This window comes from Sphaeramia orbicularis, chromosome 8, assembly GCF_902148855.1.
Source record: "Sphaeramia orbicularis chromosome 8, fSphaOr1.1, whole genome shotgun sequence".
NCBI classification, from domain to species: Eukaryota; Metazoa; Chordata; class Actinopteri; order Kurtiformes; family Apogonidae; genus Sphaeramia; species Sphaeramia orbicularis.
The window spans coordinates 47,306,451-47,329,028 of record NC_043964.1 but is presented as its reverse complement, the minus strand read 5'-3'; the positions used below and the strand labels follow the sequence as shown (position 1 = coordinate 47,329,028).

At 38.8% G+C, this 22,578-nt stretch overlaps 1 protein-coding gene across 1 annotated transcript; it reads left to right on the top strand.

Annotated features, from left to right (window-relative positions):
* The first annotated feature begins 1,727 nt into the window (after positions 1-1,727).
* On the top strand, positions 1,728-20,751 carry ube2z (ubiquitin-conjugating enzyme E2Z). Its single transcript, XM_030141427.1, is given in 8 exon segments — positions 1,728-2,643; positions 7,926-7,998; positions 13,439-13,574; positions 13,577-13,625; positions 13,804-13,915; positions 15,610-15,722; positions 15,809-15,899; positions 18,836-20,751. Coding segments are annotated over 8 exon segments (1,215 nt in total). The 5' UTR covers positions 1,728-2,185; the 3' UTR covers positions 19,019-20,751.
* Positions 20,752-22,578: the final 1,827 nt, after the last annotated feature.

The window sequence follows — 22,578 nt, the reverse complement described above, 5'->3', positions numbered from 1 at the left end:
GCTTCAGGGTTTGTCATGTCTTTTATGTATTGTGGTTGCCTCTCTCAACTCACCATATATTTAAGTTTTTGTTTTTTTTTTCTTTTGTTTTTTTAATCGATTACTAAAAATTTCAGGCGACCCCAAGGTTGGAAAAACACTTTAGTGAAAGTTTGGAGCATATGCCAGGTCTTCTGTTATGAAATATTCAGCTTTTCAAGAATTAAATAAAACTAGCGCATTGATCTGTGGGAATCCACTGGTTCTAGAAGCAGTAGTTGATAAAATGGGGAGCTGAGCTAAGTTTACTGGTGTAATACACAGATTAGGAAGAAATATAATGGCCTTTATTTTGTTTTGTGTTGAAATCAAAATTAACAATAGCCTAATAATGCAGTTACCTTATATATTTCTTTGAAAGGACTTTACATCATTACTGTATGACATCATCACATTACTTGATGACTTGACTAAGATTACTGGTGTAACGCAGATTAGGAAGAAATTTAATGGCCCTCATTTTGTTATGTATTGAAATCAAAGTAACAGAAAAGGTTTGCATTTATAGTGATGTTAAATATTTCTTTGAAAGGGCTTTATAATAATAATATACATTTATTCAGGTGCCTTTCAGGACACTCAAGATCACTGTACAAAGTTCTTAAAATAAATAAAACAATTAAAATTACACACATACATATATAAAACTCATAGGTACAAATGGCAGCAGTATATAGTAATGTTACTTGATGACTTCAAAACATTCACATTACTTGTTGACTTGACTAAGTTTACTAACGTAATACACAGATTACAAAGAAATAAAATGGCCCTCATTTTTTTTTTTTTTTTGTATTGACATGGATGTGGACCAGAGACTCTTACACAGGACTGAACATGACGGTTTATTGCGACTCACTCCCGCCCTGTGTGGGGACCGGCGGAGTGGAACCGGGCCAGAGTAAGAACCAGACCTTGTTAGTGTGGACCAAAGGCCGCCTGTAAACCCACTGTAATTTTCTAAAGTAGTAACTCCAAAAGTATTTGTTGTATCAATACGTAGTTTTCGCCTCTGATCCATGATCCAAAATACATGGGTACTCCTAAAGGCGCGGGCTTTCTCTGTCCAGGTTTTCAGTCATAAAGCTGATACACATACAGGTACGCATGCATGGACACAGAGGTCACTTAGCTTTTATAATATAGATAACAAAATATCAAAATAGGGTTACCTCCGTTGAGTTGTTCACTTCAGTTTTATTTTGAAAGGTTCCACTGGATGCTCCGTCCTACGATGGGATCTTTCAAAGCATGACCCGTCATCATTTTTACCTAAATACATTACAACATAGCAACTTATTTTCCTCGAATGCATATATGCTTTCCCATTAAGGATTACTTAAAAAAAATTAAAGTTACATTTCTTACATCTACTATGTTTTGCCCTGTAGATAAAGAAATTTTCCGGTCACCTCTTCACTTTGAGTTTTATTTTGAAAGGTTTCACCGGATGCTCCGTCCTATGATGGGACCTTTCAATTATGACCCGTCATCGTTTTACCTAAATACATTACAAAATAGCAACTTATTTTGTAGAATACATATATATGCTATATGCGTGCCCATTAAGGATTATTAATAAAATATTTAAAGTTATATTTCTTACATCTACTATATTTTGCCTTGTAGATAATGATATTTCCGGTCCCTTCTTCACTTTGAGTTTTATTTTGAAAGGCCCAACCGGATGCTCCGTTGTACGGCATGTCAGGAAACTCGAAGGCTCAGAAATCAGATCCTGAAGTTGCGTTCTGTTGATGGAACAGTGAGGATGTGGTCGGAACTAAACTGAAATATTGTGACACGATTTTATTTTCAACTGGTAACAACCGTACACTTCGGTACTTCGTATACCGTAGCCGACCGAATCAGGTAATTATACTGACGGCTTGATACTTTTTTGGAGGCCTTTGAAAAACACAGTGAGGCTAACGATACGTAGCCACCATGTCGTGGGAAGGAGTGCCGTGTTTTGTGGCCTCACCTCGGTGCTCTTCTGTGCCCCGTTCACCTTCCCAGTGAGTCCGCTGGACAACACAACTACCTGAGGGAACTTCGCATTCAGTTGTCAATGCAGCTAGTAGTTAGCATAGCATTACACTAGTGAACACCAGCGTTTTAACTCTAGCTTGCTAGCTTGTGAGCTATGGCGGACAGCTTTGGAGATGAGTCCAGCGGCAGTGCCCTTGGCTTAGGCGTTACCGGACAGGGCAGCGGAGCCACTTTGCTGCCCCCTCTTGCCAACTCTTTGCCGTTGGGACACTCGGCAGCCAGCGGTGCTCACCCAAGCTCCAACTCGACCTCTCCACCTCTCGCTGCGGCCGCGCAGAGTGGCCTAACGGCTCTGGTGGGCCCGATGTCCGCTGTCACTGCCACTCCAGTAGGATTTGGGAGCACGTTCACCCCGGGCTCCTCGCCCCCGGTAGTGGCTGTATCTCCGACCGTTCATGCATCGTCACCTCTCACGGGTGTCGGGCTCGGAGTCGCCGGGGTAGCAGGAGCCGGCCTTCTCTCACAAATTCATGCCACTTCCTGGGACCCGACCCTCAGTACGGACTGGGACAACGAGAAGGCTTCTCAGCAGTGTATCCTGAGGATAAAGAGGTAACATGATAAAATCAGCAGGTTTCCATTGAGCCGAGGCCCAGGTTCTGAGAGAAATAACCAAAAATCGAAAGTGAAAGCTTTCCATAAAGTTTGTCCTGTCACTGGCGTCCATTAGAGACTGGAGCGATAAATCACTTAAAACTTCAACGTATGGTCAATCGAGAAAATAGACCAACCTCCTGTTGGAATGTTGGAGAACAATATTAAGCCGTCATCTTATTTCACCAAATTAAATCAAAACAATGAACAGAATTTTATCGTTTTATTCACCACAGAAACATGTTAGTTACTCAGAAATGAGTAGGACAAGAATTTGCCACTGTTACAGGACCAGTGAAAATAATTTCATCAGCTCTGTTCCGTTTAGCAGCAGATTCTTACAGTGCAAAAAGACTGTGTATAAAAAGTATCACACTAAATTATAATGAAAAATACGGGCGATATATAAAACTACAAAGAAATACTGAAAATATACAAAAGGCGAACTCTATTCCAGACAAAAAATATATGCAACATATAAATGATATATACATGGTAATAAAGAAATAAAGCAAGTACTATATATTAACCTCCTCAGACCCAGCTATGGGTTTTCTGTCCACATTTGTGGACAAGAGTTTCACAGCTTTATCCAAAAAAAAAAAGGAAAAGAAAACTGTCCACCAGAAAGGACATTCCATAAAACTGCACCTGAAAAAAACTGTTGCATCATGATGTTTCCAATATAGTCACTTATTTAATAAAAAACAAAAAAAGCTTGTGCTTTACTGACATTTCCTGGGTCTCAGGGGGCTAAAATGTAGCGTGGTAAGACATTCAGAGTATGAATTGTTCATATTGTATAAACATGCAATGGATATCTGCATATGTCACAATGTTCCAGATACTTGTAGATGCGGCATCGAGATGATGCATGTTTAAATGTACAAAATTGCAAATGTGCAAGTGAAGTTATTGAGGAGCATTGACACAGATGATTATGTCTTTCAACATATCTCAGAAAATTGGAATATTGTGGAAAGATTATTTTTTCCATCATTAAATTCAAACAGTGAAACTTTAATATATTTTAGTGTCATTGCATACTAATTGAAATATTTAAAACTTTTTTGCTTTCATTTTGATGACTACAGCTAATGAAAACCCAAAATCTGCTATCTCAAAATGTTAAGAATATTTCATACAATCAATAAAAAAATTTAGAAATTATAATATAGAAATGTTGACCTTCTGAAAAGTATGTTCATTTATGCACTCACGACTTTGGTGGGGCTCCTTTTACACAAATTCCTGCATCCATGTGGCGTGGCGACCATCACCACCATTGCCTAGTTCTTTTTCTCATTTGTCCAGGTAAGACTCCTCTAACAATGAGGCCTTTCACAGGAACATAAAAATTCAATAACTGGGAGTAATTATATCACTGTAACAATCAGATCTGACGTATTTACATGTACTTCAGAAATGTGATCATCAAAAAATCCTGGTTGTAGTCCATTATCGGATTGCTTTAGGAGTGCATGCATATGTAGTGATGATAGAATCAAACTTCCAGTCATTGTCTTCCGTTCACGTTTCACTCCGTCACTACTGTTTTTACACATGCGTAGATGTCAAAGAACTAGATAAATCAGATTAACAGGTATAGATTAGGGATGGGAAGATTATCCGATACGCATCGATACGCTGACACGCGCGTTCATGATCCAAGTGCACCAGTAGAGAAGCTGCGAGTGAATGAAAAGTTTGGGATGATATCGCGATGCATTGGTTATTGAATGTTTGTATTGATAAAATTTGATCCGTTCAATAGAATATATTTTTACTTGCATTTAAAAGTGTTACTGTTTATTTGGGTAAAGTTTTTCTTTCCTTCAGAACCATGTTAACGTGCGCCGCAGATGTGTACACTGCACACTAACAGTCTGAGCTCCATGGATGGACTGTGGCACAAGCGCTGTGGATGAATACTGTAATGTCTGTATCTGAATCTGACAGACAGAAGGAGGTGATGACATGTGGTTTCTGAATGTGTACTTCTTACTGTATCAACTGTATTGAATACTGCCGTACATACCGGAGATACTTCCTCAAACAGTGACATACATATCTAACAGTGCATCCCAGAATACCTTGTGCAGGTGTCTCTTAAAGTGACAGAACCTTTTTCTGTTTTACTTACATTACAAATACATTACATTACAAATTGATTCGGCGAGGGAGCAAGAAGTTGAGTGTTAGAAACATGCAGAGAAACGACTTTGCAAACAAAGTCCTAACTTTTTCACCTGACTGAATGTGAGGCACGTGTTCTGAAATTGAACTAAAGCCACATTGTAAAATGTCATGGTCTTATTTGATAAATAAATAATCAAGCCCATTGAATTGCACTACTTTTTTTTTTTTTTTTTTTTTTTTACCAGAATAAATGTTTTCAATCAGAATGTGCTTAATTGCTCTGTATCGTGATTTGGGTGTGAACTGTATCACATTGTGAGATGCCATTCATGTATCTTTAATATATCAGATCAGAGATGCTGTATCGAGATGCATCATATCGGAATTACAACTGAGATTCCCAACCCTAGTATAGATGCATGAAGACATCAGAGTATTGGGGAGAAATCCAGGTCTGTTAATCCAGTTTATCACTCAAATTACTGCTGTTGTCTGATATTAAAAAGAAATGTTATAAATAGCATATCATGTAATAGACACTAAATTCTGTGGTGTGCTGTTCACTGCCTGCCCTTTATTTTTATCACGAGTACTTTTTTCAGTGGTTTGGTCTTCCACTCATGCAAATCCGCTTTTTTTTGCGGGGGGTGGGGGGGCTAAACAGGTCTGGTATTGGTAAACATAATAACTGCTCACCAGTGCCTCTGATTCATGTCTTTGGGGAAAATACCGGACCGTTTGGTCCGCCCTGCACAAGACAATCTGCTCTTATGGACCGCAGGTTTTTTGATTTTGCAATTGATTTTGCGTTGGCGCTTTATATAGGTGCTGTACAGGCCACTGAGTGAGGCAGGCGAAAGTCCACTCCCGCAAGTTAATGTCCAATCACTGTTGTACCTCCATAACAGTGATTGGGGGGGTTTGTTTAATAACTCACGAAGGTTTATATCACTCCACTGTCATGTCTCATCTGTGCAATAACTACACGTGAAGTGTAGATGCAAGTGGGCCGTGGCTTGTATCTCTCTCACTCTCTCGACATGCCTGTGAACACCAGAGCCCTATAAAGAGTATTACGACACGCTTTGATGTTGTCATTCTGGTCATCACGTGGTTCATGTAAGGCTGAATGGTTCCAAATGAACTGAGCGCTTCCATGTTATTCAACGGGAGAAAAAGCAGCGAGCATGGTAAATTTCAAAATAAACCACACACAACCGTTGTGTCACTACCGTATGTACTGTTGTGTGTATTATGTTTTTGAGTAGTGGGGTTGACCACTGAAAGGAGTGCATTTATTACTTTGAAAACAAATTTTGGGGGGAAAGGTTAGTGTTAGCCTGGACATTCTACTTACATGAGAGGCGCTAACTTTACAAGTTCATTCATTCTGCAATTGTACCGTACTCGTAAGGAGATGGATAATTTACCATTTTTAAATTTTACTATTATAGGACTGTGGTACAAGCAGAAAACAGTGGTTAGCTGTGTGAACACTGTGTGCCTGCCAAGCTCTGCTCTCCTGATAACACACACGCACAATATGGCATTAACCAGCGGATAGCATAGCGGCTAACTTAGCATGTTAGTGTTAGCATGGACGGTAAACTCATTCAAAACTTAACATTAGCAAACTCAAAACTCAACAGAATTCTTATAGGATGAGTCGGATTTTACAAACACCAAGTGACAGAAGTTTCGCTTCCTTTAAATCATGCTTAATAACTTGAATGACCTTTTATTGGCAGAGCTCAGCTCTACAGCAACTCTCCTCCTAATTAGCACATTAGTTCAGCTGACAAACTTAACCAAACACCACCAGGTTTGGCAAAACAACTAAAATAAAACCCATTGATAACAACATTTGTACTAATGTTACCTTATCTCAAAAACTCCATAATTTGTGGTTATAGTGGTTAAATCTCAACAGCTGGACAAGTCAAGCTAGCAAACTATAGGGCTACAGCCGAAAACATAACATAACAGTTGTTTAAGATATAAATTTTTACAAACTCTAACACATACAAAACAACCCAGAATTTACAACATAAATGTCCGCTAATACAGGAAATACACTTGACAATTTGAAAGATGACGATATCTTATTAACTTAGCGCTGGAATTGCTAGATCAGCTGCAATAGAAATGAGTGTCTTCCGACGGCGTTACACTCAACTAATGACTGGCCTATCCAAAACCCGGAAGTAGGTCCATATTTCATCCACCATTATTTACAGTGGGAGTCTAAGGAGGTGTTGCCACTCTGATATATATCGAAGACTCTGGTGAAAAGGCAGCGGGTGGAACCTCTGCCCCTCAGTGAGAGACAGCGGACAGAGAAGCGGCTGTAGACTCAACATGCACACAATACCATGACACGCTATTAAGAGAAATGCCTCGTAGATAACAAGGTATTTTTATACCGCCATTTTCTTTTACATCCCTATCCAGAAGAGGAATTTATATATTAAAAAAAAATAAAAAGGGCATGTTTTTCAACGAGGCAAAAAGGGCAGGGGCTCAAGCACCCTTTGGGCCCTATGTGTGCGCCTGCTTGTTTTATATGACTGTTTACAAGTAGGCAAGCAGTAAGACAGTGTTACATTGTTCAGTACATAAAGTGTTATTTTATTCAGTACAGTGATATAATTTGTTTCTGCTGTGAAATTCAATTTTTTGCTGTTGGGAGAAAAAAAAAACAGTTCTCCTTATGCACAAAACCGCACCGAAACCAAACCGAAACCGTGGCCCAAAACGGACCGTATCGTGGGCTACCTGTACTGTTGCGCCCCTTGTAGGTGTGCTGTATATTTTCCTGCCTTTTTGTCCTTTGACAATCACACCTATGTTTTTTTATGTTGTAATCAACCAGTCACACCGCTGAAAAGAATGTCAAACGGGGTTGACGCCACTTCACGACTCAGATAATTGTTGTTAGTCTCTTCCTTGTTCAGAATTGCTGTAAGGCTCTTCCTACATCACTCTGGATCTTCAACTTATACCTCTAAATTTTTAACACAGCTTAGGAGCCCTGTTAGAGAATTTTTGGAATTTTGTGAATAAAGCCTCCTGTCTTTGTCCCTGTGTGTCTGTCTCTGCAGGGATATCATGTCCATTTACAAGGAGCCTCCGCCAGGGATGTTTGTTGTCCCTGATCCTCAGGACATGACCAAGGTACAGCCTCATCTGCACACTGTTCCAGCTTTGACCCCCTGCCATTTGTGGTCATCATTTTAACTCCTAAAAACTGATAATACACTGGCCAAGTTATACTGTGTACTTGGTACATAAATATGACCTACCTGTTGCTAAATCTTCTGTTCTGAGGTGTCAATATAAAAACAAGATTAAACATGCCTTGTTTATGCATAGAAGAGCTCAGTGACTCAAAAAAATCACCATGGGCAGATTCAAGTACATTTGCTAGCTTAGCAATATTAACCCTTAAAGACCTACAATTATTTTTGTCACAACCTGCAAATGAGATGTTTGTCTTTCCAGTTATTTATCACTATTTATTATAATATTATCCTTCGCATTTAGCATTTTTCAGTGAAAATCAGGTATTTATTGATGTTTAATTTACAGATCATGTAGATGTTCATTAAAGGGGGGGGTGTGTCATGAGTGATGTCATGTGTGCGTGGTGGTCAGGTTTCAATCCACATTTGTCAGCACTAAACTGAATTTTCAGAAGATCAGTTGAAGGCAATGCAAATGCAGTATATATGCGTGTTAATAATCATCATAATCATAATGTAAATGAGATGTTGAGTGGAGAACTCTCATACATGTGATAGGACGATGGCTTGCAGTTTTGGCCCTGATCTGAACTGAGCCAAGGTTCCAAATTATAGTATCATCTTCAAATTTGTCTAACATTAGTTTCTGCAGCTCTGTGTTCATGGTTATTTATTGTGTGAATTCAATGAAACCTGCAGCGTTCATCTGCTGACTAATGCAACTAATTACTCTTTTTTTTTTTTCTTTGCACTTATTCACCATTACCTTTATACAGATACACTGACTTTTCCACCTCTCCCAAATGTAAGAACTTGCTTACACTATTTAGAGGTGGTTTTTAGTTGTCTGCATTTCCACTTGGGTGTAAATTAAAAATTTGTTTAATTTCAGATGGAAACACAGTTTCTGAGTATGAGTGAGAAGTTTTAAGTCATTTTCACACCTCCAGTACACTCAGTACAATTGGGGTTTGAACATCCAGGTGGTGCGAGTTTGCTTTCACACTGCACTTTGTCAAACAAACTGAACATTCTGAATATTGTATTCCCCTTCTGGCCTGAGATTAGGGCTGCACGATTAATCGATTATAAATTGAAATCGGATTTTTTAATTAGGACGATTTTTAAAAAAGGGAAATCGTAAAATCGATTTCATCTCTCTCGTGCCTCCGGGCCGCGCGCTTGCGGGCTACCGTAGGCTCTTCCTCCTATCAGTGACAGCGGTCTGTCACAGAAGTCCGTGTAATGACCGGACTTTAAATGTGTTAATGAGCCCACAGTACTTATAGCAATGTAAACCGTGGCTTCACGCACGGATCCCGCAATTGAAATATAACTGCATGCGGATCATTCATCTTACGTTGTCCGGATCCGTACCGTACTGTCTTCTTCCGAACCGGGTCCGGGTCTCGGGGTCATCAGCCTCAGCAGAGGAGCCCAGACAGCCCTCTGCCCACACACATCCACCAGCTCCAGGGATAGAATTCCTCCAGCGTGTCCTGGGTCGGTCTGTTCCACGCACGGATCCCACAGTTTAAATAGAACCGCATGGGGATCACTCATATTCTGTGGTCCACGTACGCACGACTGATGCCTGTCACTGACTTACATCACTTCTGTAGGGCCCAATTACCCCAAAAAGAAAAAATAATAATAATAATAATAATTAATTTAGTCCTCTTACTCGCTAAATTTTTCATTCACAGAGGTAAGTTCTGTAACACAGAAAACCAAATATTATTTATTTTTTGAAAGATGTTGAACTTTATTTAAAGCTGTTAGATAAATCTGGAACCAAAAAGGGTCTCAAAACCATCAGTATTTGCTCTGATTTGGACATTATATTGTAGCGTATTCCCCCTGGCAAATGTATGTTATTTTCTTGTTGTAGACATTGTTTGTATACTCTACTTCATTCAGTAAAGATCTAATTAAGAAAAAATAAAACTTCTGTGGGCCCATCACGTGATACCATCACAGATTTGAGGTCAGAGCAGTGCCTTGCATTGTGGGCTTCTCACGAAAGCGACATGCTGACTTCTGTTGTCTTTGTAGTTTTACCCAAAAATCGAAAATCGAGTTTTTAGAGGAAAAAATTGTTTTGTTTTTTTTTTGTTGTTGTTTTGTTTTGGTTTTTTTTGGCCAAAATCGTGCAGCCCTACCTGAGATGGTGCTGCATCAAGAATGAAGATGAGACAAACGATGACCAAGAAACCTCACTTATCTATTGGTTAATGCAAGACAACTTCCATTTCCTCCACATGAAAACAAAACATGGAGCTTTGTTCAATCAATCAATCAATCAGTCAATCAGTCAATCAATCACATTTTATTTATATAGCGCCAAATCATAACAAAAGTTATCTCATAACACTACATATAGAGCTGGTCAAAACCAGACTCTCAACACTACGTGTTGTAGTTTCGTTAATCTGAAGTGGGACCAAGGCCTACTTTAGACTTTGATTGTGTGTTCGCACATCCCAAAACAAGCCGGACTTTCCAAGCATACAGATTAGAGTTTGAACGAACAGGGCTGGTGTGGATGCACTTTTAAACTCCATGATGCAGCCTCAGAGAACAAATCCTCCTTTGTCCTCCTGATCAGAACATTTTAATGTCACTTTGATGTTTGGAGACAGTGCAGTGTGTAATGTAAGCTCAGAGGACGGTTATTCCTGAGTCCACAGCAGCAACACTGACACATTACAGCCAGTTAATTTACCATTTTACATCAAACAATGGTACAATTTTATAAAATAAACAGGACCTTTCCTGTGCTTTCATTGACACCCCAGTCTCCATTAGTGAACAATGAGTTTTCTCAGTTGTCACGGCGATAGCTCCGTTTGTCACACATATCACCATGACAACTGAAAATTCGCATGTGTTCATACCAATGCAGATGAAAGCATGAAACAAAGCTGACCTTGAACTCAAGATTATTGTTAAGAATTCTTTAGATGCTATCACTATGAACTGCAGCTGAATAGTTATTCATTGAAAAAAACAATTTGGGCTGCATCATGGAGAATCTCACAATGATCTGGAAAATGTTGAGAAGTATGAATGTTCCAGCAGATGTAATTGTCTGAAATCCACTCTACCACTGCTCTGAACTGACAGGACTTTAACCTCACCCCCTGAAGGGGAGGCAAGGGATATTGTTTTTGGTTTGGTTTGTTTGTTTCTTTGTTAACACTCTAGCAACAAAAGTATTGGTTGAATTCATACCAAATTGGGTTTGTAGATTGCCAGTGACCCAGAATAGATGGCAATACATTTTGGGAAACGTAGGTCAAAGTTTAAATTTTTTATGAATTTTTTTAATCTTTTTTTTTTTTTCCCATTTATTTATAATGGGTGAAATTTCACATGTCTGTAGCAGCAAAACTGCTGATTGAATTCATACCAACTTTGGTTTGTAGATTGCCAGTGATCCAGAATAGATCTGATTACATTTTAAGAAAAGTAGGTCAAAGTTTCCATTTTTTATTAATTTATAAAATCTTTTTTTTTTCTCCATTTACTTTTAATGGGCATAATTTCACATGTCTGTTGCAGCAAAACTATTGGTTGAATTCTTACCAAATTGGGTTTATAGGGTTAGTGCTATTACACGTGCGAGGGGCAGGGTTGGTTGTGCCTGGCACCACTTGTTTTAAATGTGTTTACGCTGCTTGGCATGTGCAATGTCTTAGTTATTTAATTTTATGTATATCTTTATTTATTATCCCCCATGTTTCTATGTATTTTATTGTCTAAAATAAATTCTTTTTATCGTTTATACTTTTATCTTGGTAGTGCCTTTTTTTTTTTTTTTAATTTCCTGGGACCCGACTAACTAATTTTGTTCCTCTCATGTACCACATATTTGTAAAGAATAACATTAAAGTCTCCCTGAATCCTTGAATCATACCTGGCTTTAACTGTACAATCTCACAAATTACTACATACTCAGTCTTAAAGGCAAAAACAAATGTCATAGTGTCTCAATAATAATAGCACACAAATTAATAACAGACAAATCTTGTCATCTGTTTTAAAGGGAAACATGCAAATGTTGTTCTCAGTGGTAAAAGTAAAACTGTGCAAATACTATACACATACTTTGTCTTAAAGTTAAAAATACACAAACGTACACAACCTTGAAGGTAAAAAGATGTAAATATCCAAGTCAGTCTTAAATGTCATAGTGTGTCTTAATAGTAACAACACACAAATGTACTCTGATTTAACTCTTTAAGTGCCAGACAGTTAAGGGGCTAATAAGCCTTAAAAGTGCCACAGAATTTGGCCATTTTTCAGTATTTCGCGTCGTTTTTATAATATTTGAAGAATCCTGCAGGAAACCACTCGGTAACATCCGACCGATTGCTGATTAGATTCAAAACGCACCGGACGCAGCCGATTCATTATTGATCGTAATTTGCATAATTTTTATTAATAATAATAATAATAATAATAATAATAATAATCCTTATTTGTATAGCACTTTTCATACATTAAAAACTGTAGCACAAAGTGCTTTACATATCAGTTTAAAAATCAGTACCGCCCCCCACCCACACCCACCCACTCACCCGCACACACACACATACACATATACATGCAAACCCACAAGCTCACACATACTTAAGAAGACTGACTGAGCACGGGTAGACCAGAACAAAAATGTACAAGTAAAAGTAAAACATCAATTTAGGAGGCGCTGTCTCAGGGAGCCATCCGCACCAGGAGGCAGCCGCCGACCCCGGTGACCAGGCACCAGCAACACAGCCCCGCATCCCAACTAGTGGGAGAGGGCCAACTGGGACCCCCACCCACCAGAAAGGAGCGGACCCCAGTGAGAGAAGGCGCCACAGCCCCCGGAGTCCACAGCCGCCCCCCGGCATGGAGGGCTCCCTCTGATGAAACACCGGAGAATAAGAAACATTAAAAAGATATAAAAATATTATTCGGTCGCGTGACCTCAAATTCCCGTCTGCTTGGTCTCAAAAGGGGGACACTGAAAGAACGTCATCGAAATGTGAGAAAGAAATGGGGGTGGATGGTTTGTTTGTACACAAATATGGCGTGTTCTCCAAAGCCGATCTGATCGGCCCGTGGCACTTTACAGGTTGTTTTCGTAAAGCCGATTTAATCGGCCCATGGCACTGAAAGTGTTAAAGGTAAAACACGTAAATGTTGCACTCTGTTAAACATAAAAACTCAGGAATGTCGTATTGGGTGTTGAAAGCGAAAACCTGCAAACATTTCTCCCAATGTTAAAGGTTAAAACACACACATGTTGTACCTGGTTGTAAACATGAAACACCTCTGTCTGCCATGTCTCTGCCTCTAACATCATAGCTGTTTCTGTCCTCCTGCAGATCCATGCTCTGATCACAGGGCCCTTTGACACGCCATACGAAGGCGGCTTCTTTCTCTTCCTGTTCCGCTGCCCTCCAGACTACCCCATCCACCCACCGCGGGTGAAGCTCATCACCACCGGACACAACACAGTCCGCTTAACCCCAACTTTTACCGCAATGGCAAGGTCTGCCTCAGCATCCTGGGGTGCGTCAGGGACAATAATTTCCATCTGTAGAATTTGTCTTTACAGACATGAATAAAAGATTGGTGCTCATGGTGTGAGGAAATGACAGTGTTTGGAAACCTGTTTGACATTTTTGTTTTATAACATAATGTAACATACTTTAGTATGGCCTTAACCTCTGTGTGTGTCCATCTATAGGACGTGGACTGGCCCAGCGTGGAGTCCAGCCCAGAGTATCTCATCTGTGCTCATCTCCATCCAGTCTCTGATGACTGAGAACCCCTACCACAATGAACCTGGATTTGAACAGGTGTGTGTGCAGAGAAACTCAATCTATGTTCATCAAGTCATCTGCATTCCTTTGACAACTACAGCAAATACAACATTTTTCAAAGTTGAATGGACTACTTTTCTTGACCTTTGGTCCTGTAAGTGAAAGTCCCATTCAGTTTTACAGAGATGCAACTCACAGTTTGGATGGGATCAGTGTTTTTCAATTGCTTGTCAGAAAAAAAAATACATATCGACAAATATAAATATTGTTTCTATTTGTTACTCAGGAAACTAAAACAAAGTATTAAGAAGTATATCTACTAGGTAAACTAAACCTTTATGTAAAACAATTAAATTTTAGTTTGTGCATCAGACAGATGAGGATATTTCTAAACATACCAGTAGATCTGGGCATCCATCCAATCTGATTCTGTAGCAAAGGATTGATTCAAGATGCACAAATTATATTTTTAACCTTAAAGTCTTACCTTCTTTTTACAGTTTTTTTATGATTGAGATAAACATTTTTGGAATTTCTTGCATGGAAAATTGATGTTGATAATAAAACGTTCTCTACACAACCCAATTTTCCCCTCACTTAAAGTAAATGTATCTCTTATATTTTCTGCCTCTTTAACAAAATACTTATGCATTTACAGTAGATATTTCAAACAGAATTGTGAAATCAACCTCTTAATACAGTATCTACCATCACTTACTGCTGCAGTTCATCATTTGCAAAAAAAAAGACAAATCAAACAAACAATACAAGACAAACAATACAAGACAAATAATTTATTCTTTATTTTTTATGTTAATCTGACAGCCAAGCACTATAGAATTAGAAAAACAAATGAATGAGATAAAATCCACCTGAACATTAATTTTAGAAGGTTATATCCCACATTACCGAAAGTGGAGTCAATGTAATAACTCTTTCTCTTAGTCTGTGTATTTTTGTATCACTATGCCACTATTGGTAGGATTACACCCCAAGCACTGAGCTGTTTTTTTAATTAAACTTGGTGGTGGGAAGTTTCCTTGGAAAGAAATGACAGAGATCCATGAACAAAACTGCAACTCAATTTCTTTTATATTGGGTTTGGTTGAATTAGGTCGGTTGTCTCATGTTGTCTTACATGTTTTAACCCATAAAGACTCAGCGCTACTTTTGTGTCAGTTCAATTTTCTCTAAATTTAACCTTTCTTAAGTGATTTATCACCATTTATTCAAATACTATCCTCTGTATTTTGCATTTTATCAGTATAAATCAGGTATTTTCATCTTTTCAATTTACTGATCCTGTTAATGTTCATAAAGCATCAAAGCTCAGATTAAAGTAGAGTTGTTATATCAAAAAAAAGAGAAAACTACAAAAAAAGTTACTTTTTCAGTCAAATGTATCCTTAAAGGTGCGGGAGACTTTCGTGACCAATTTTTCATCAAATCTGTAAAACCTCATTCATAGCATAAGTATCACGAATCTGTAAGTCTTTCTGTGATTACTCACCTGAATGTCTTGCATTACGGTGAACAATTTCGAAGTGCCATCCACCATAAACAAACCATGTGTTTGCAAACAGAGCTGGAAGGTAACTCGGGCATCTTCGGAATTTTGTTGCAACGTGCGTGGTGGGAAACGGAGGTTCGCACTGCCGCTTGGCAACTAATTGATTAATCATTTCAGCTCTAAATGTCTTTGAGGTTTTCTTGTATTGTTTGTGTCTCAGGAGCGCCACCCAGGGGACAGTAAGAATTACAATGAGTGCATTCGCCATGAAACCATGCGAGTGGCTGTGTGTGACATGTTGGAGGGGAAAGTTCCCTGCCCTGAAGCTCTGTGGTAAGACCCTCAAACAGACTTTCATCTACCTTCTGTTTTCTATCTGTTTTTGTTATTTATTTCTATATGTCTTTATGTATTTTTAGGAGTGTGATGGAGAAGTCCTTCCTTGAATATTACGATTTCTATGAGGGAGTCTGCAAAGAGAGACTCCATCTACAGGGACAGAATATGCAGGTAACCTCCAGCTGTTTATGAATTTTACAGTACTTGCCTGACATCTGTTTAGCCTATTTTTTTCCCCTTTTTAAAAGGAGTGGAATAAAATGCAATTCTGTAAAATGATGTGTTATGGTGCATAGCTTTGACAGTATTCATACAGTAATGAATAATTATTCAATAATAATTTATTCATACTCAATTCACAGCTTCAGTTATAAGTGTCTGTGTTCTTTACTGTCTGCCATTACATGCGATTCCATAAAATATCAAGGTCGTAGGTCGGGTGCACGAGTCGGGTGCCTCTGATTCATGTCTTCATGTCACTCAGCAAGTAGTCCATTCATTGTCATGATGAAAGCAGAGCTCCACCAAAGAGGCTGCAATCGTTGCGAAGGTTAGCTGATGTGCTCTTGCAGCTGATGTGATGCAACGGTACTCCTTCAGTCCACCCTGCACAGGACAATCCTCCTTTATGGGCTAAGGTTTTCGGTTTTGCAATTGATTTTGTGTTGGTGCTGTATATACTGCTTTACAGGCCACTGAGTGTGTTGTGTGCACTTGTCCAGGCAGGCGAAAGCCCTCCCTCCTCCCTCTCTCTTTCTCTCTCGACATGCATGTGACCACAGGGCAGCGCAGGGAAGCGCCCACCCCTCAGTGAGAGACAGTGGAGTGGCTATAGACTCAACACATATACAATACTGTGACACGCTATTACAAGGAAATGTGTACAGTAGATAATCGTGGCGTTTTTATATTGATGTTTTTTTTTACATTCCTGTTCAGAACAGGACCAGAAAAAAAAATGGGCACTTTTTTCAACAATGTAAAAAGGTCAGGGGCTCAAGCACCCTTTGGCCCTATGTGTGCATGTGCCTGTTTTATACTACTGTATACAAGTAGTCAAGGAATAAGAAAGTGTTATATTGTTGAGTACAGAAAATGTTATTTTATTCAGTACAGTGATGTAATTTGTTCCTACTGTGAAATTCAATTTTTGCTGACAAGCAAAATAAAAATATAATTTTGGGAGAAAATAAAGTTCTCTTTACAAAACATGTACCGAAACCGTGGCCCAAAAATCGCAGTACGGACTGTACTGTGGGCTACCTGTACCATTATACCCCTAGTAGGTGCGCCGTATATATTCCTGCTTTTTTGTCCTTTGCCAGTCACACCTATGGTTGCTGCTCCGTCAGTCAGGCACGGTCATCGACATGTTGACTCCTTCACCAATAGTGACAAAAGCTCATAGTATTGTCCGATTTCTTGGGCTGAGATGAACCGGTAACTTCCCAGTGTGCAGCAGAAACCAGGCTAAGATGACATCATTTGCGAGTGCTAGGTCACATCTCTACGATACTGGTGGAATGCTAAGCTTCCGGCTGCGCAAACAACCGGCACAAACACTGTACTTTCCATTTAATCTGCTCACTGACTGTCACTCGTTTACTAGTACTCCATCACCCAGAAACAACAGGAATGTCACTTATGTGCGGCAATGGCTGCTCTCCATGGGTTCTGCGTACGTGTAATTGATGTAATCAAAATGTCCTGTGTGGTGCATTTATGGCTTTTTTTTTAAACTGAATTTGTTCCTCCATTGTTTATAAGGGATGCACAAGGCACAATTAAAGCCCTAAACATGACCAGTACAGGTATACTTTAAACAGGTTTGGAGTGAATGAATTTGTTCCATTTTTCTTGGTAGTTCTTCTAGGTTCAACTGGACAGGACTAGGTCTTTTGAAAATGTTTTGTCTCTTGGATGAGCGAACAAACATTTCAAAAGAGCTGAACCAGTACAGTTGAACCTAGAACTACCAAGAAGAACGATGGCTTGGGCAAATGAGAACCTACACATGCAGTTAGTTCCATTGTGTGGTCAGTAGGTGGCAGCATAGGCTATGTTACACATAGGTCTAATGAGCAGAACAGAAGAAGCAGAGCATTCTGTCACTGTTGTAATGTAAAACAGCTGTAATGATTTTTTTTTTTTTTTTTTTTTTTTTTTACATTGATTAGACCGAAGAATAATTCAGTCTTAGTTTTCTTATCAGTTCACACTACCAGGGTGAAATGGAGTATCTGGGAAGATGCTACAATCAAGTGATTAACCATATTTACACAGTTACATGTTTGTTATGTTGGACTTAATTCAGAAACGGTACTTCCATTTCCAGCTGTGCACATGAAGTGTTTCAGAAAGGCTGAAATTACTTTACAAAAATGAGGCTCAAAGTTAAAAAAAAATAGGGTAGAACACAGTTTCAATACATAGTAATGTGGCCAATAGACTAATGTTACAACACAACTGTGTCCTCTTCAGAATAAAGGACAGAAGCAACAGAAACCTTTTTTTTTTTGGAGTGTTCCGAGTGACTGTTTTTGAGGCAGGACAAATTTATTTATTTCTTCCTGACACATTCTGGGGTCACTGAATAATGATAATTGTAGATATTAATGTTATGATCTAATAAGATCATAAGACTGAGTTTTTGCAACATGATCTCAGTATGAGCAGTCACATTAGAATTCATATGACTTTTACATCACTGTAGATTGAGATTCATTACAGCTCTGCACTTTAGGGAGTTACTCAAACCAAAAGTATTTGAGTTTAGAGCTGAAACAATTAATTGACTTAAATTGATTTAAAAACAAAAAAAATAATCAATTACAGTTGTCTTGAATCGAAGCTCTATTTCCTTAATTTTGCTGCCACTAAACATTGGTTCCACTATTGTGTTTCACACAGATGGTTATTGTGACACACATGACATATTTGATCAAATAATTTCCAATGTAAACATCTACAGTTGTAAAAAGCAACATACACATGAATGTAGTAGTACTACGAATCCAAAACATTTTATGATAGGAGTGAATGTAGCTGTAGAGTACTTGTACAGGGTTACTTGAGTTTATTCTTTTTTCCATCTCCTCTTTACTCAGGACCCATTTGGGGAGAAGCGTGGTCGCTTTGACTATCAGGGCCTGCTGGCTCGCCTCAGCGCCACTCACAGGCGAATACGGGAGAAAAATGTTGCAGAGGACGACCACAACGATGACGATTCAGACTCAGACACCAGCTCCACAGGGACGGACCCCGACAGCCAGGGCAGCTCCCAGCCCTGACTCCTGGAGGGTCAAACCTAGGCCAAAAACTAAAGACTAATGGACCTTTTCTGTTTGGTTTGCTGTGGAGGAAGAGAATCACAGAACAGAATGCAATGCCTGCATTTTGCTTCTTGAACAAAGACAGGCCCCTGAATGATGATTGCAGAGACAAGAACAAGAGATAGAAGTGTGTTATTCAGAGAATATTAATAAAAACACAATCTCCTACTCAAATACTACTGGTTTTAGCCTGATGTGGTGTAACTGTGCTGCATTAGTGGCTAACCCACTGTTCTTTTGCTTTCCTGTCTCTTTTGACACCTCAATGTTTCAGCCCAAACACTGATAGAATTTGAGATTAATGAGCCATCATTGGTTGTGGGTACAAAGGGTAACTCTCATCTCTTGAATGTTGGATTGGCCAACATGAAAATGGAAAGTGAGGCAGTTGCTCTTTGACCCACAGGCACAAAAATAAATCAAATCTTTACAGTTTTTTTTACCACAAAAAAGCCCACCAGGCTAGAAATTTAGTAGTTCAGAGCCATGCAAGTAAAACAAAGGACATCCTACTGGTCAGAATATGATGATGCTCATTGTCGTCTCCTTGATCATAGCCTTGTCTTTTTTGAAGTGAGGACAAACAGAGTGAAAACCAGTCCTTTCTCATTGAACTTCTTCAGATCAGTAGCAGATTCTTGTGCAACATCCTCCTCAACCTCCACACCCAGACTTCATACATGGGCAGGTTCTGGTTCTAAACACAGTGACTCCTGTTTATGGTTGAAGACATTGTGCTTAGCTTTTGGTTCTAATAGTGCTGTTGAACACACTGATCTGTTTACCAGATCAGACACTGTTAGAAAAATGTCACTTTCATTGACATCCACCTTTCTACCCTTTGTTATGCTGTTTCTCATTGTGCTGAAACTAATGGCAGTTTGAGGTGTGTGGAGTTCATTGTTTTTTCAAAGACCCTGCAGTTTTAACATCCTGGGCTCTAGATGGATCCAAAGTAGGGGCTAAAGCAAGAGTAGATAACTGTGTTTATTCATTTCCATATGTTCACACTGCAGAGCTTGTTTTTGATCAAGGAAAATTATGGAATGTGTCCATATTAAGGTATACACTGAAGGCAGATGAAGCCTTTGGTTGTTTTGGTGTTCCACTTGAGGCTGTCCTGACAAATCCTTTCTAAAAACGAAGTAAAAGAACAGAGATGGTAAGATGATAGGAAGAAAAAATGTGGGTTGACTTTTTAAGTCTGTCCGTTTGTCATATTCATATGTTCTAAGTTAGTCTGAACAGTTCAGGGTTGGCTGTGATGTGATCCTTCCCAACACAACTGTACTGTCAGGGCTTTTAGTTTAAACCTAGGGCTACAACTATTAATCAGTTAGTGGTCGGCTATTAATCAAGGATCATCAGCCACTCAGAGGAATTTGTGGATCAAACTGGAAAGTCCAAAAATTCAGACCAAATGAGGGAGGTGTGTAAGTGGCGTGAATTGGCAAAGTCATCATTTAGCTGATTTTTTTTTTTTTTTTTTTTTTTTGTACTACTTGTGTTCATGTTTGAGCCTGACCTCCATATCCTTTCATGACAGCTTGACAAAGATGTGCAACACAATGAGGGAAATGTCTGTGTTCATGGAAGATGCAATTGTTTTCACACTGCTGTTACTACTGGTACAGTTGTGTTCAAAATAATAGCAGTGTGTTTAAAAACGTGAATAAAGCTCGAAATCCTTATAATAGTTTTTATTTCCATACATTGGGAACACTGCACATTACATTTTAAATCAAAACATGAAGAAAAATGTATACATTTTTAAATTACTTTACAGGAAATGAAGAAAAAATAATATTGGGCTGTTAAAAATAGCAGTGTCTGCATTTTTTTTTGTTTGTTTTTTACAAATTTAGATATTTACTGTATAAACTGCAGAATCTTTAGGATTTAGCATTCATGTGAATCAATAAACTAATATTTAGTTGTATAACTCCTGTTTCTGAGAACTGCTTCACATCTTTGTTGCATGGAGTTGACCAACTTGTAGCACCTGTGAACAGGTATTCCAGCCCAGGATGATTTGACAATATTCCACAATTCCTTTGCCTTTCTTGGTTTTACCCCAGAACAGCATTTTTTATGTTACCTCACAAGTTTTCTCTCAGATTAAGGTCTGGGGATGATGCTGCTCACTTACTAGTTTGTTTGGGGTCATTGTCTTATTGAAACACCCACTCCATGGGCATTTCCTCTTCAGCATAAGGCAACATGACCTCTTAAAGTATTTTGACATATGCAAACTAATCCATGATCCCTGGTATGCGATAAATAGGCCCAACACCATAGTATGAGAAACATCCCCATATGGTGATGCTTGCGCCCCCTTGCTTCACTGATCTCACAGCTTACTGTGGCTTGAATTCAGTGTTTGGGGGGTTGTCTGACAAACTGTGTGACCCCTAGACCCAAAAAAAAAAAATCTTACTTTCATCAGTCCACAAAATGTTTCTCCATTTTTCTTAGGCCAACTGATGTGTTCTTTGGCAAATTGTATCATCTTCAGCTCATATCATTTTTTATGACAGTGGGACTTTGCGGGAGCTTCTGCTGATAGATTAGGTTCATACAGGCATCTTCTAATTGTCACAGTACTCACAGGCAACTTCAGACCGTCTTTGATCTCCCTGGAGCGATTATTGGCTGAGTCTAGTCTGCCTGTTCTTCGAACCTTTGAAATGTTAGTCTTCCGTTTTCTTCCATGTCTGTCTGGTTTTGCTTTTCATTTTAAAGCATTTGAGATCATTTTAGCTGAGCAGCCTATCATTTTCTACACTTCTTTATATATTTCCCCCTCTCCAATTAATGTTTTAATCAAAGTACGTTGTTCTTCTGAACAATGTCAGGTTTTCTGAGAGAAATGCATGTACAACATGTGCTGGTTTCATCCTTGAATAAGGGCCATCTGATTCACACCTGTTTTTTTCACAGAATTAATGACCTCACTAATTGAACTCCATACAGCTATTATTTTGAACATGCCCCTTTCAATTAATACTATTACACAGACTCTGGAGCATGCATATCATGAATGTTTGTTTTCTATGACTCTACTACACCTACTGGTAAATTGTTTGCCATGTAGTAATAGAATTTCTACCAGAAACAGTTATTCATCTGGTTAGTCATATTGGACTGCTATTATTTTGAACACAACTGTACATATGATAGATGCCACATTACTGTCGACCAGGGGTGTCAAACATACAACCTGCAGGCCAAAACTGGCCCACCAAAAGGTCCAACCCAGCCCATGGGATGAATTTGTGAAAGGCATAAATTACACTGAAGATAATAGTCATTTTAGTTCAGGTTCCACATACAGACCAATATGATCTCAAGGGCCAGTAAAGACCAGTAAAATACTATCATAATAACCCATAAATAATGATGACTCCAAAATTTTCTTTGTTTTACTGTAAAAAATTAAAATTACATGAAAATGTTTACATTTATAGACTATCCTTTCACAAAAAATGTGAAAATAGTTGCTAAATCCATCCATCCAT